General features: G+C 52.9%; 1 protein-coding gene across 1 annotated transcript in view; it reads right to left on the bottom strand.

Annotated features, from left to right (window-relative positions):
• The window catches only part of LOC137442789 (sodium- and chloride-dependent GABA transporter 1-like), a 46,381-nt gene that overhangs the window by 5,725 nt on the left and 28,040 nt on the right, over positions 1-12,616 (bottom strand). Inside the window, exons 10-14 of the mRNA XM_068141777.1 lie at positions 11,352-11,464; positions 4,401-4,532; positions 3,512-3,614; positions 2,469-2,569; positions 1,990-2,157 (exon numbers count right to left, since the gene is read on the bottom strand). Of these exons, the coding sequence (XP_067997878.1) occupies positions 1,990-2,157; positions 2,469-2,569; positions 3,512-3,614; positions 4,401-4,532; positions 11,352-11,464 (617 nt within the window). The remainder of the gene's footprint in view (positions 1-1,989; positions 2,158-2,468; positions 2,570-3,511; positions 3,615-4,400; positions 4,533-11,351; positions 11,465-12,616) is intronic.

The raw sequence follows: 12,616 nt of genomic DNA on the forward strand, positions 1-12,616 counted from the left end.
GTCACAGAAACACACAGATATATACTGTTTAAAGGAAAATTCTTTGCCTCTCTATTTCCAAGCCATACCCAAATTATTTCTTGGTGGATTTGCCCCCCTCCCTTCCTTCTCTCTCTCTGTTGGGGAAGGGGACTCTCAGCCTTGCCCCCACCTGAGCTTTTAAGCCCCAGTTAAGGCTCAAACCACCACACCCCACCAAAGCCCATCCAGATGGAGAGCTGGGAGGAAGGGAAGCCAAATTCACTTGCAACTTGACCTCCCAGGGCAGCCTGAAGCTGACCCAAGTCCAGCCACTCCGGACAAAACATTTCTGAGTTAAGTATCATTCAGAACACAGCATCCATGAACTAAGTCTGTGGAGCTGGGATGGTGACTGATTGCAGCTGTCCTGGGAAAGCCAGAAGTCAGCAGCCCTGCAGTGACTTCTTCACACTCTTAGCTTGCAGCAGACCACATCGAGACCCCAAGCAACCCTGCAGGCTTGGGGCAGTGTGGCTGGAAAGCTGCTGGCAGAAAGGGGTCTGGGGGTGCTGATGGCCACACAGCTGAACAGGAGCCAGCAGTGTGCCCAGGTGGACAAGAAAGCCAAAGGCATCCTGGCTGGGATCAGCAGTGCTGTGGCCAGCAGGAGCAGGGAGGGGATTGTCCCCTGGGACTCAGCTCTGGGGAGGCCACACCTCGAGGGTTGTGTCCAGTTTGGGCACCTCAATCCAAGAGAGATGTGGAGGTGCTGGAGCCAGGGCAGAGTAGGGCAAGGAAGCTGGGAAGGGCCTGGAGAAGAAATCTGATGGAGAGTGACTGAAGGAGCTGGGGGTGGTTAGTGTGAAAAAGAGGAGGCTAAAGAGAGACCTCCTGGCTCTCTACAGCTACCTGAAAGGAGGTTGTGGAGAGGTTGGTGCTGGTCTCTTCTCCCAGGTAATTAGTGATAGAACAAGAGGGAACAGCCTCAAGCTGCAGCAGGACAGGGTCAGACTGGACAGTAGGAAGAATTTGTTCCCAGCAAGAGTGGTCAGGCCTTGGAATGTGCTGCCCAGGGAGGTGGTGGAGTGCCCAAGCCTAGCTGTGTTTGAAGTTTGTTTGGCTGTGGTGCTTGGGGCTATGGTTTAGGGGTGAGCCTTGCAGAGCAGGGTTCTGGGTTGGACTGGGTGATCCCCAGGGTCTTTTCCAACCTGAATGTTTCTGTGTTTCTGAGACAGAGATTGTGTGCACAGTGCTCTCCAGACTGAATGTCAGCACTGTAAATCAGGTCTGAGCAGCAGTTATGAGGTGTGGCAGAGTCACCATTCCCCACTACATAAACCCTGGCTAAGTTATTTAAAACAATGTTTTAAACAAGATTGGAGTTGTGGGCATTGTGGGTCCTGCGTAAGTCTGTGTTGCTTCTTGACCCCTCATTCTCTGAGAGCCCTTCATGAAGCACATGAGGTACTACTGCAGTGCATGCTTGTCACTAGCAGCCCCTAGCCCTGAGGTGCACCAAGCTTCATGCCTGGAGGCTGATCACTCTGCTGAGCCATGCCAGGTAACCATTGCTCACAGCCAGGCACTGCTGGGGGTTGGCATTTCTCTTGCTTAAGAAACCTCAAAGATTTCTTTCCAGTCCCTTACAGGGCTCCAGTCCTCTGCACCACAAGGATGTCCAGGGAAAGAGGGCTCTGTTTTAGTGGTGGCGACAACACAAAGCTCAGTGAAGTTTACCCACTTGGCCAGATGCAGCCAGCTGTGTGCTGCTCAGCAGTGCTGCCAGCCACTCAGAACTGTTAGTGCTTAGCAATGCCAGGAGCTCCTTTCCAGCCTGTGCTGCTGCAGACCATTCTGTGCTCTGGAGGTGATCTGACTCCTCCTGGGCATATGGAGCGCTCCTGAAGCACCACCTTGAAGTGCTCTGAGAGTTTTGTCAAAGCAGAGCCTGCTTAGTTCTCAGGTTCAGTTCAGCAGGAGGCTTACTCTAAGCAGAGAAGAGAAGTGGAGTGGTGAAGCTGCCCGTACCTGCCGGAGGGTCCCCGTGGAGGTGAAGAAGCAGTACATCATGTACCCTGGAATCAGTACCATGGAGGACAGAGCCATGAGCCAGCCAATGCCTTGTCCCCACGCAGGATAAACATATTTTCCCAGTGTCAGAGGGGTCATTTCCACCACACTGAAGAAGAACACCCCCTGGGAAAGACAAGCAGCCAGTGCAGATGAAATTGAGCAGATCCAGGCTCCATCCATCTGTTCCTTCATTCACTGTCCTCTTAGCTCCCAACAGTCTCACAGCTCCTTCAACTAGCCTAGATGCTCTCAGCCCACCAAGTGGGGTCATATTATTTCTCATTACCCTATAGCTGGAACTGGAACACTGTCAATCTCCCTCTTCATTGGACTACTCAGACAAGCAGTGCCCTCACATCAACTCCACTACAGCCCATGCAAACTAAGAGGACCTTCTGGATGTAGCCCTGCAGATAGAATGCCCCAGGTCTTACCAGGCAGACAAGAGGAGTGAAGAAGGCCCAGCAGATCTTCCACCAGATGCAAGGTTTGTAGCCAATCATTTCTTCAATGTTCCTGTAAAACCTGTTCACACCTGCACGAGGAAAGTAGTGTTGGAAAAAGCATCCCATCTGAGCAGCATGGCCATCACCTCTAGGAACCACAGAACTGTCAGGGTTGGAAGGGACCTCAAGGATCAGCTAGTTCCAACCCCCCTGCCATGGCCAGGGACACCTCACACTACAGCAGGTTGCTCACAGCCACATCCAGCCTGGCTGCAAACACCTCCAGGCAGGAGGCTTCCACCACCTCCCTGGGCAACCTGTGCCAGGCTCTCACCACCCTCATGGGGAACAATGTCTTCCTAACATCCAATCTACCCACTTCTAGTTTTGCTCCATTCCTCCCAGTCCTATCACTCCCTGACACCCTCAACAGTCCCTCCCCAGCTTTCTTGTAGCCCCCTGCAGATACTGCAAGGCCACAATTAGGTCTTCTTGGAGCCTTCTCTGCTCCAGGCTGAACAGCCCCAACTCTCTCAGTCTGTCCTCATAGCAGAGGAGCACTTGGTCTTGTTGAACCTCATGAAGTTGGCTTGGGCTCAGCTCTGCAGCCTGTCTAGGTCCCTCTGGGTGGGTCCCTTCCCTCCTCTTCTCATGGCACAGCACAGGCTAGCTCCAGCAAGAGGGTGACCATGCTGTGCATCATCAAGGAGAGACAGGGACACAAAACCAAATTCATGCTAGCAGCTTCCATGTTTCTGGTGTCCCCTTGGAGGATTTGAGGCAGAACCCTAGGCACCTGCTAGTTTGTGCAGAGGTCTCTGTGGTGTCCTGTGGCAATGAGATGACAGCCTTCTGCTTCTGGGGTTTTTTGGTTGTTGTGGGTTTGTTTTGGTTTTGGTTTTCAATTTTCTGCAGCTCTCACCCTTAGCTCTTTTCAGTTGCAAAGTTTCCATTGGTTCCACTGTGGGAGGCTTCTGGAATAACTCATTGTGTCCATGGAGAAAACAAAGAACAGTCTGTCTTGTGCTTACCATAACACCAGGAAATGGAGATGGTCTCAAAGAAGACAAGAAAGAGAAGACACATGCCACTGGCTGAGTAGTAATCAAACAGCTTGAAGACATAAATGCCACCCTGAGGAGACAAAACCAGGGCCAAGGAGTTACAGACTATAGATCATGGTCAACAGTATCAGCCAGTGCCTTGGATTGTTGCTGTCTGTGTCTGGTGGCTTTAATGTGAATTTCCCTGGACAGCAGAGCACTGCAGTCTGGTTCCCAACAGAAAAACTGAGGTGCCCTTGCAGGCAGTTAGCCAACCTGCTCTGGCACGGCCAAGGGTGAGGAGAAGCGCAGAGGGTCATGAGGGGCACTCAGAGGACGAGGGGTAAAGAAGCAATGCAGACTGCTATGCAGGACCCACAATGCCCACAACTCTGATCTTGCTTACAACATTGTTTTAAATAACTTAGCCAGGGTTTTATTTAGCAGTGAATCATCTCTATTTTAGATGGAGTTTCTTAATTTAGTCTGCTCTGCCTCTCCCAGGAATATTGTTGTCTTGCCTCCTACAGTGCTTTGCTCAGCCCTCACTGCCACACACAGGATCCTTGGCTCCAGACCCATCAGCCCCAGCAGCATGGTCTTTATGTTATCTTAAGCCCTTGCACCAATTGTTGCCTCAGCTTGGGCTCTGTTGGCTTGAGCCCCTGCTGCAAAGAGCAAAAAGCCGAGGCAGACAGACAGCAGGAGGGGGTAAAAGGTGTGGAGACCTCCCAGGTGACTCGGGATGCAGCAGTGATGAGCATGGCTGCTTATTCAGCATCAGGACGACTCCTCTGGATGCTGCCACTCCTCCCACAGCTGTCAGTGACAGTGTGCTATGCCAGAGTGGCTGCAAAGTTGCCATGCACGGAGGTACCTGGGTGATGTTGGAGAAGCCAATGAGATAGGAGATGAAACAGACAATGGCAATGAAGATCTTCTTCCTGGCTCTCAGGAGGTGAGGATACTCATCCATCAGGGCTGTGATGAACCCTTCCACAGTGCAGAACTACAGCAAAGGGTACACAGCAAAGACACACAGGTAAGGATCCTAGCCTGACATCACCACCTCCTGCGTTTCATTCCAATGCTGAGAGACTCATTGCTTGAAATGCTCCCTGCAGACACTAGAAAACGAAGCAGCCCTGCACAAAACTGGTGCAAACCATCTTCTGAAAGTGCCCCCCTGCCTCCCTCTGCTGAATAGGGAAGGAGCCAAAAGCACCAGGATTAAATGCCTAAAGTGCATTGGGATAAATGTCTGCTTCCTGCCTCCTGTGGCAAGTCTCCTTTTTCTTCCCCTTCTCTACAACCTCCTCACCACTGCCCTGCTCCTGCGTGCTGCCAGGCTCAGCCACAGCAACAGGGCTCTCTGCTGCTGGAGCATGTGCAGGACCTTGCCTGCTCTTCTGTTCCCATGGGTGCTCTTCTCAGCCTTTTGCAGCAGTGCCTGTGCTGTTCAATGAACTGAAACACTCACTGAAGAGCTGCATTAGCCACTGCCCAGGCTCACAGCCATGTTCAGGACAGCCACATCTATGACTCCCCAGCCCTTCACTTCATTTCCCTCTCCTGAGCACACTGCACTGCAGGCATGGAGCACACTGGAGGCCCATGCTCACAGCACGTGGTCTTTCTGGAGCTGAAAGCACCTGGATGCTGTGCACAGTACATTAGTGCTGTCTGCACCATAGAACATAAGGAAGTCCCCAGGAGCAAGCCAAAGCAATCTTCCAATCAATTTTCTGGTCAGATCTGCCAGACAGCATGAGCACAGCCTGGGTGTCTATGTTGGAAGTGCATCCTTCCCTCCTATTTCTTGCTACATTGTGAGACTGGCTTCTGTACCTTGCTCCCAGAAACCCTGTGGTACCACATAGCTCCCAGAGAGCACATCGTGCCCCTAGCAGAAATCCTTCTGCAGGCAGCAAGCTCCCAGCTCCCCTCCTCACCCTCAGCAAATGCAGGAGCCAGACAGTGGAAATGAAAGAGGGTTCTTTGCTGTGGGTGTCAGGGACCACTGTGTCTCTGGGAAAGCACTCCACAGAGTGCTGGCACCTTCAGATTTGGCTTTGAAGAGGGAAACAAGAAGAAAATCCTAGGATAGAGTGGAAGGTAGTGACAAACAGGCTGAGAAGAGCAGCAGAGGGCAGGAAAGATGTATGGAAGACGTGGAGAGTCTGCGCTCTTCTGTTAGCTGGGCAGGGACAGTGAAAGAGTTTGGCTGCTGGGCTTGGCTTCCATGTGGCACAGAATGAAGTCAGGGAAGATGTTTCTGCCCAGGCTTTTATACCCCCAGAGTGCAGAGCAGAAAGCTGGGGCTCCCAGAGCATCAGCAGCTGAGCCTTGGACACAAGTACTCCTAAAGCATCTCATGTTCTCCAGGCATGGCTTGAGCTGTCTTTATACTCAGTGACAGAAAGCTTTTGACCCCATCCTACCCAGCTCATTGTCTGGCGTGCGTAGGTGTGTGTAGGTGTGTGTAGGTGTAGGTGTGTGGGGGTGTAGGTGTGTGGGGGTGTAGGTGTGGGAGGGTGGGGGGTGTGCAGCTCTGTGTGTAGGTGTGTGTGGGTGTGTGTAGGTGTAGGTGTGTGGGGGTGTAGGTGTGTGGGGGTGTAGGTGTGTGTGGGTGTAGGTGTGTGGGGGTGTAGGTGGGGGTGTAGGTGGGGGTGTAGGTGTGTGTAGGTGTAGGTGTGTGTAGGTGTAGGTGTGTGTAGGTGTGTGGGGGTGTAGGTGTGTGGGGGTGTAGGTGTGGGTGTAGGTGGGTGTAGGTGTAGGTGTGTGTAGGTGTGTGTGGGTGTAGGTGTGTGGGGGTGTAGGTGTGGGTGTAGGTGGGTGTAGGTGTAGGTGTGTGTAGGTGTGTGGGGGGGTGTGTAGGTGTAGGTGTGTGTAGGTGTGTGTAGGTGTGTGGGTGTAGGTGTGTGGGGGTGTAGGTGTGGGTGTAGGTGTGGGTGTAGGTGTGGGTGTAGGTGTGGGTGTAGGTGTGTGTAGCTGTGTGGGGGTGTGTGTAGGTGTAGGTGTGTGTAGGTGTAGGTGTGTGGGGGTGTAGGTGTGTGTAGGTGTAGGCACGTGGGGGTGTAGGTGTGTGTGGGTGTAGGTGTGTGTAGGTGTAGGCACGTGGGGGTGTAGGTGTGTGGGGGTGTAGGTGTGTAGGTGTGTGGGGGGGTGTGCAGCTCTGTGTGTAGCTCTGTGTAGCTCTGTGTGTGTGTAGCCCTGTGTGTAGATGTGTGTGTGTGTGTGTGTGTAGGGGGGTGTGTGTGTGTGTGTGTGTGCAGGTGGCCAGAGGCACACACAGACTCACATGTCAGTCTCCTGTCCCCAAGGTGCCGTTTTCCTCAGTGTCCCCAGCCCCATTTCTCACACTTGTTCTCTCTTCCTCAGTAGTGTTTCTCTCATGAATATTTTATCTCCATTCATTTCTCTCTGTTCCTTTTATTCCCCCTTCAAGGGGCTTATCCATCACACAAGTTTCTGGGTCCCAGGCTTGGGAGTCAGCACAGGCAAGAGCTCAGTCTGAGGGAAAGCCGCTCTCCCATCTGCTCCCAGCATCAGGAGCTTGTCCCCAGAGAGCACCCTGCCTGGCACCCAAGGACCAGCTGGAAGCTCAACCACAGCTGCCAGATGTGTGGCAGAGAGCCAGCAGAGTGGATCTGTGTACTGCCAGCTGGAGCTGCTCAGGAGTAACCCGCGAGGAGCAGGCTCACCGGGCAGAGCAAGCTGGCGGTCACAAGGCTGGCTGGCTCCGGGGAGGGATGCTTGACCTGGGAAGGGGCAGGTTAAGAGAAAGCAGCAGCACGTTATGCAAGAGGGGCTGGGTGCAAGGGAGCTGAAGCCAGGGTGGATCAGAGGCACAGTGAATGCTAAGGCAGAGGAGAGGCGAGGGGGAAGGTGCACACCTATATCACAGGTCACCGGTCCCCGGTAAGGAACTGCAGAGAGCAGCAGCCCAGCAGCAAGAGGCAGCTGTAGCTCACAGGATCATAGATCACAGGATGTCAGGGGTTGGAAGGGACCTCTGGAGATCTTCCAGTCCAACCACCTGCCAGAGCAGGACCACAGAATCCAGAACAGGTCACACAGGAACACATCCAGACAGGGCTGGAAAGGCTCCAGAGAAGGAGACTCCACAACCTCTCTGGGCAGCCTGCTCCAGGGCTCTGAGACTCTCACAGTGAAGAAGTTTCTCCTTATGTTGAGGTGGAACCTTCTGTGCTGGAGTTTCCATCCATTGCCTCTTGTCCTACCCCTGCTGCATCTGCAGCAGACTCACTGCTGAACGGACTGATGGGCAGGGGGGGACCTTCTCCCATCACCGCTAAGGTGCATTGTGAAAGGAGTCTCAGCCCTGCCCCCCACTGCCAGCCAGGCTTCTGAGCATCTCTGCTGTCTCTGCAGCCCCACGCCCCACTGGTGGTGAGGGGAAGCCCCAGCCCAGCAGCCCTGGAGGTGCAGGGCACCCTCTGGCCCTGCTGTGCCTCACGGACTAGGCTGCTGACCCAGCCACGGCCTCTCCCCACCCACAAATACCACAAACCACATCTAATCAGCACGTAGCAAAGCAATCTTTTATGAAAGCGGCTGCTTCCAACAGGCTGTGCAGCTGGAGCTGCAGTTGCAGCCTGTGTGATTTGTTTTGCATGCAGAAGCTGCCACACTGCCAACGGTGTGTTTGATTGAATTACAGCTCCAGCAGGCAGGCAGAAAGCTTCCTCAGGTGTATTGCTCTCTTCATTTTTAGAAGGTGGCTTGCCTTTTAATGCTTTGCACCCCACTCCCTTCCCACTCCTACCCCTCCAGGCAATGATAGCCCCCCAAGACTGCCTGCCCTCTGAGCCTAGGTGTCAGAGGGCTCTTGGGAAATTCCAAGTGGTCTTTCAGAAGCCAATGCAGCCAATAAATTCCACACAGTAGTCGGAGACCACATCTGACATACTGCCACATCTGAGATCATTTCCCAGCACTGAGTAAATAATCCATGGAAGGTAAGGATTTTTTTTCTCTCAATGTCAATTCTTTTGGAACATTTAGTCATTATTTGCAATGAGGTGCAAAGAACACCTCTGGGGATGCAGACCTGAGCTTGCTGATGTTTATGGGAGCTGCCATGGTGGAAAACCAGACCTAGCTGATTGGATTGTCTTGGAAAGCAGGTGTGACATTTCAGAAATGCCTGCATCTGATTAGGAACTAAGCTCAGGTTTGTGAGCACTACCTGCAAGCCAAGAGGCTGCCCATGCTGTACTGGTGGCTTGCACCACAAGGAAGGAGCATGTGGGCACAGACCAAGCACGGGCTTTTGGAGCCACCTTTGATTTTGGTGCTCTCAAAAGGCACACTGCAGCTGACTGCTCCACCAGGCAGCCACGCTAATGCTGAATTGTCAGAAGAAAAGTAGCATCACTTGTGAAAACACAGAGCCCAACAGTGTTTGGTTCTGTTTTGTGAGGGCTCTGAAGGCAGCAGGTTAGAGATCTTTTGCTATCCAGATGCTTCCCCCTCCAATAGCTTCTAAGGCTTATCTGAAGGTGAAGCAGTCATAGTAGGAGTATCATAGCAGTATCAGTCAGGGTTGGAAGGGACCACAAGGATCAGCTAGTTCCAACCCCCCTGCCATGGGCAGGGACACCCCACACTAGATCAGACTACCCAGAGCCTCATCCAGCCTGGCCTTAAACACCTCCAGGGACAGGGCCCCAACCACCTCCCTGGACAACCCATTCCAGGGCTTCACCACTCTCATGGGGAAGAACTTCCTCCTCACCTCCAGCCTGAATCTCCCCACCTCCAGCTTCATTCCATTCCCCCTAGTCCTATCACTACCTGAGATCCTGAGCAGTCCCTCCCCAGCCTTCCTGTAGCCCCCTTCAGATACTGGAAGGCCACAATGAGGTCACCTGGGAGCCTTCTCTTCTCCAGACTGAACAGCCCCAACTCCTTCAGTCTGTCCTCACAGGAGAGATGCTCCAGCCCTCTGCTCATCCTCCTGGCCCTTCTCTGGACACCTTCCAGCACCTCCAGATCCCTCTTGTAATAGGGGCTCCAGAACTGGAGGCAGTACTCCAGGTGGGGTCTCACCAGAGCTGAGCAGAGGGGGAGGATCACCTCCCTTGCCCTGCTGGCCACACTTCTCCTGATGCAGCCCAGGATCTGATTGGCTTTGCAGGCTGCAAGTGCACACTGAGAGCTCCTGCTGAGCTTCTCCTCCCCCAGCACCCCCAAGTCTCTCTCCTCAGGGCTGCTTTCCAGCCAGTCCCTGCCCAGCCTGCATTTGTGCCTGGGGTTGCCTCGATCCAGCTGCAGGACCCTGCCCTTGGTCTTGTCGGAGCTCCTGAGGTTGGCTTGTGCCCACCTCTCCAGCCTGTCAAGGTCCCTCTGGATGGCCTCCCTTCCCTCCAGCTGTCTGCTGCACCACACAGCTTGGTGTCATCAGCAAACTTGCTGAGGGTGCACTCAATGCCACTGTCCATGGCACCCACAAAGATGATGAACAAGCCTGGTCCCAGGACTGATCCCTGAGGGACTCTGCTTGTCCCTGGCCTCCACTGGGACATGGAGCCATTGACAGCCACTCTTTGGGTGCAGCCATCAAGCCAGTTCCTTATCCATCCAGTGGTCACCCATCACACCCATGTGTCACCAGCCTGGAGACCAGGATGTGGTGTGGGACAGTGTCGAAGGCTGTGCTCAGCTCCAGGCAAACGACATCAGTTGCTCTCCCCTCAGCTGTTAATGTTGTCACCTGCCCATAGAAGGCCACCAGGTTGGTCAGGCAGGATTTGCCCTTGGTGAAGCCATGCTGACTGTTCCCAATCACCCAGGCACCAGCTTTCCACAAGGCATGGCTCTTTCCTTCTGCTCCTCTACCCCTGCTCACCTACAAGCAAGGCCAGGGTGCTTCAGATCCACTCAGAGTCTCTCTTGTTATCAACCACAATGGCAAAATGCTGTATCAGACCAACATCTGCACAGGAGAGCCCCAGCTCCCACACTCCAGTGCCTCAGCACTTCTTTTCTCAGTGCAACCTCTCGACGGTGTGCCAGAGCACTGCTTCTGGCTGCAGACTGCTGCCTTGTGCAAAGGTGCTCCTCCCTTAGGATAGAAAGGAGGCTTTCTATCCTAACCTAAGCAAGCCAAGTAATGAGATTTTCTTGACTCACAGGAAATGCAGTTTGGTTAAGGTGGCACAGTAAGAAAATTCAAAGCATTCAAACTGAGCTCCTCACAAAGCACAAAAAGACCTGTGATGAGCACAAACTCTTATCCTGCAGTTACAAAGTGAGGGAGTTAATGCTGATTTGGGGGTGGGAGGAATCATGATTTACAAGAACAAAGCAATTATTACCTGAAAGAAATATTTTCTTTTCTCCCCAAGTATTTTGGCAGGATTAGTTTTCCACTAGCTCTACTTGGAGCCTGTGAGCTCACCTCCTAGGGTCAGCCAGCAAGATGGGGACGTGCTATGCCCACAGAGCAACACCAGCACTTTGCTAGGGCCAAAAATTCATCTGAACAGAGAAGAGCTTTCCAAAGGTCTTCTCATCCCTCAAGGAATTGGTGATTTTCTTTCAAGACTAATTAGTTCTGCTGGAAGCTGGTGATTACTGGTGTTTTTAATGGGCTGATGATCAGGTAGTGCCACACTTGCCTGTGCAGGGAAGAGTGCATAGCAATGACCACACAGAGGAGGCTTTGTTCCATGCAGCTGCATCTCACTGTGCAGAGTAAGAAAAGACCCTGCCCAGTACCATTGCTGTGGGGTCACAGCCACTACATTGTCTCTGAAGATGTTTTAATATCTTACCCCTCCTGGCCCCTGGGTTGTCTCACCTGACTATCCAGACCCAACATCATCAGCATGGAGAAGAAGAGGATTGACCAGAGAGGGGAGAGGGGCAGCTGCGTGACCACCTGTGGGTAGGCAAGGAAAGCCAGTCCAGGGCCTGTGGCAACGAGAAGAGGAAGGAGTCCATGTTTATAAAGTGTTTGATGGGAAGCCTGACCTAAGGGTCACAGTCAAGCAGAGACAGACACCACAGTGAGGAAGTGCAGGTGCTGAATACAGGAGCCAAAGCACTGAGCCTGAGCCCATGGCACAGCCATGCCCGGGGGCAGCAGTGACTGGAGACGTGCTTTGCCTTTTCTTTTCTCTTCCCACCACCAATGAAGTCATCAAATTACTGCTACCAACTGCAGCTGCAGCACCTTCCTAGAAGGATTAATGGATATTCAGAGCTGGCTATAACTTCTCTGATGTATTTTTTCTTTCCATTAGAAAATGTGGTGGGTTTTTTTTTGCCTTGAGATGAAAGCTGTCTCTGTGAAGCCAGCAATTTCACATCATGTCTGTGCAAAAGGCAGCCTCATCTGAGAGAAAAAAAGTACTCTGAGATTACCATTTCAAAATCTCACAGGGAAGAGTGGCTCCAAATTGTGATCAGGTCTACTGAAAGCACAGGCAGGATCTATTCTCTGTAGGAAGGTTTCAGAAAGCAAATGGCCTAAGTACTTCACAGTATCACAGTATCACTTAGGTTGGAAAGGACCTCAAGGATCATCGAGTCCAACCTATCAACACAGACCCCATGGCTAGACCATGGCACCAAGTGCCACATCCAATCTCCTCTTGAACGCCTCCAGGGTTGATGACTCCACCACCTCCCTGGGCAGCCCGTTCCAATGCCGAATGACTCGCTCGGTGAAGAACTTCCTCCTCACCTTGAGTCTAAACCTCCCCTGGCACAGCTTGAGACTGTGTCCCCTTGTTCTGGTGCTGGTTGCCTGGGAGAAGAGACCAACCCCCACCTGGCTACAACCTCCCTTCAGGTAGCTGTAGAGGGCAATGAGGTCACCCCTGAGCCTCCTCTTCTCCAGGCTAAACAACCCCAGCTCCCTCAGCCTCTCCTCACAGGGCTGTGCTCAAGGCCTCTCCCCAGCCTTGTTGCCCTTCTCTGGACACCTTCAAGTCTCTCAATGTCCTTCTTAAACTGAGGGGCCCAGAACTGGACACAGGACTCAAGGTGTGGCCTAACCAATGCAGAGTACAGGGGCACAATGACCTCCTTGCTCCTGCTGGCCACACTGTTCCTAATGCA

This window comes from Melanerpes formicivorus, unplaced genomic scaffold (assembly GCF_026170545.1).
Source record: "Melanerpes formicivorus ecotype bairdi unplaced genomic scaffold, bMelFor1.0.p_v2 SCAF_8, whole genome shotgun sequence".
NCBI lineage: Eukaryota > Metazoa > Chordata > Aves > Piciformes > Picidae > Melanerpes > Melanerpes formicivorus.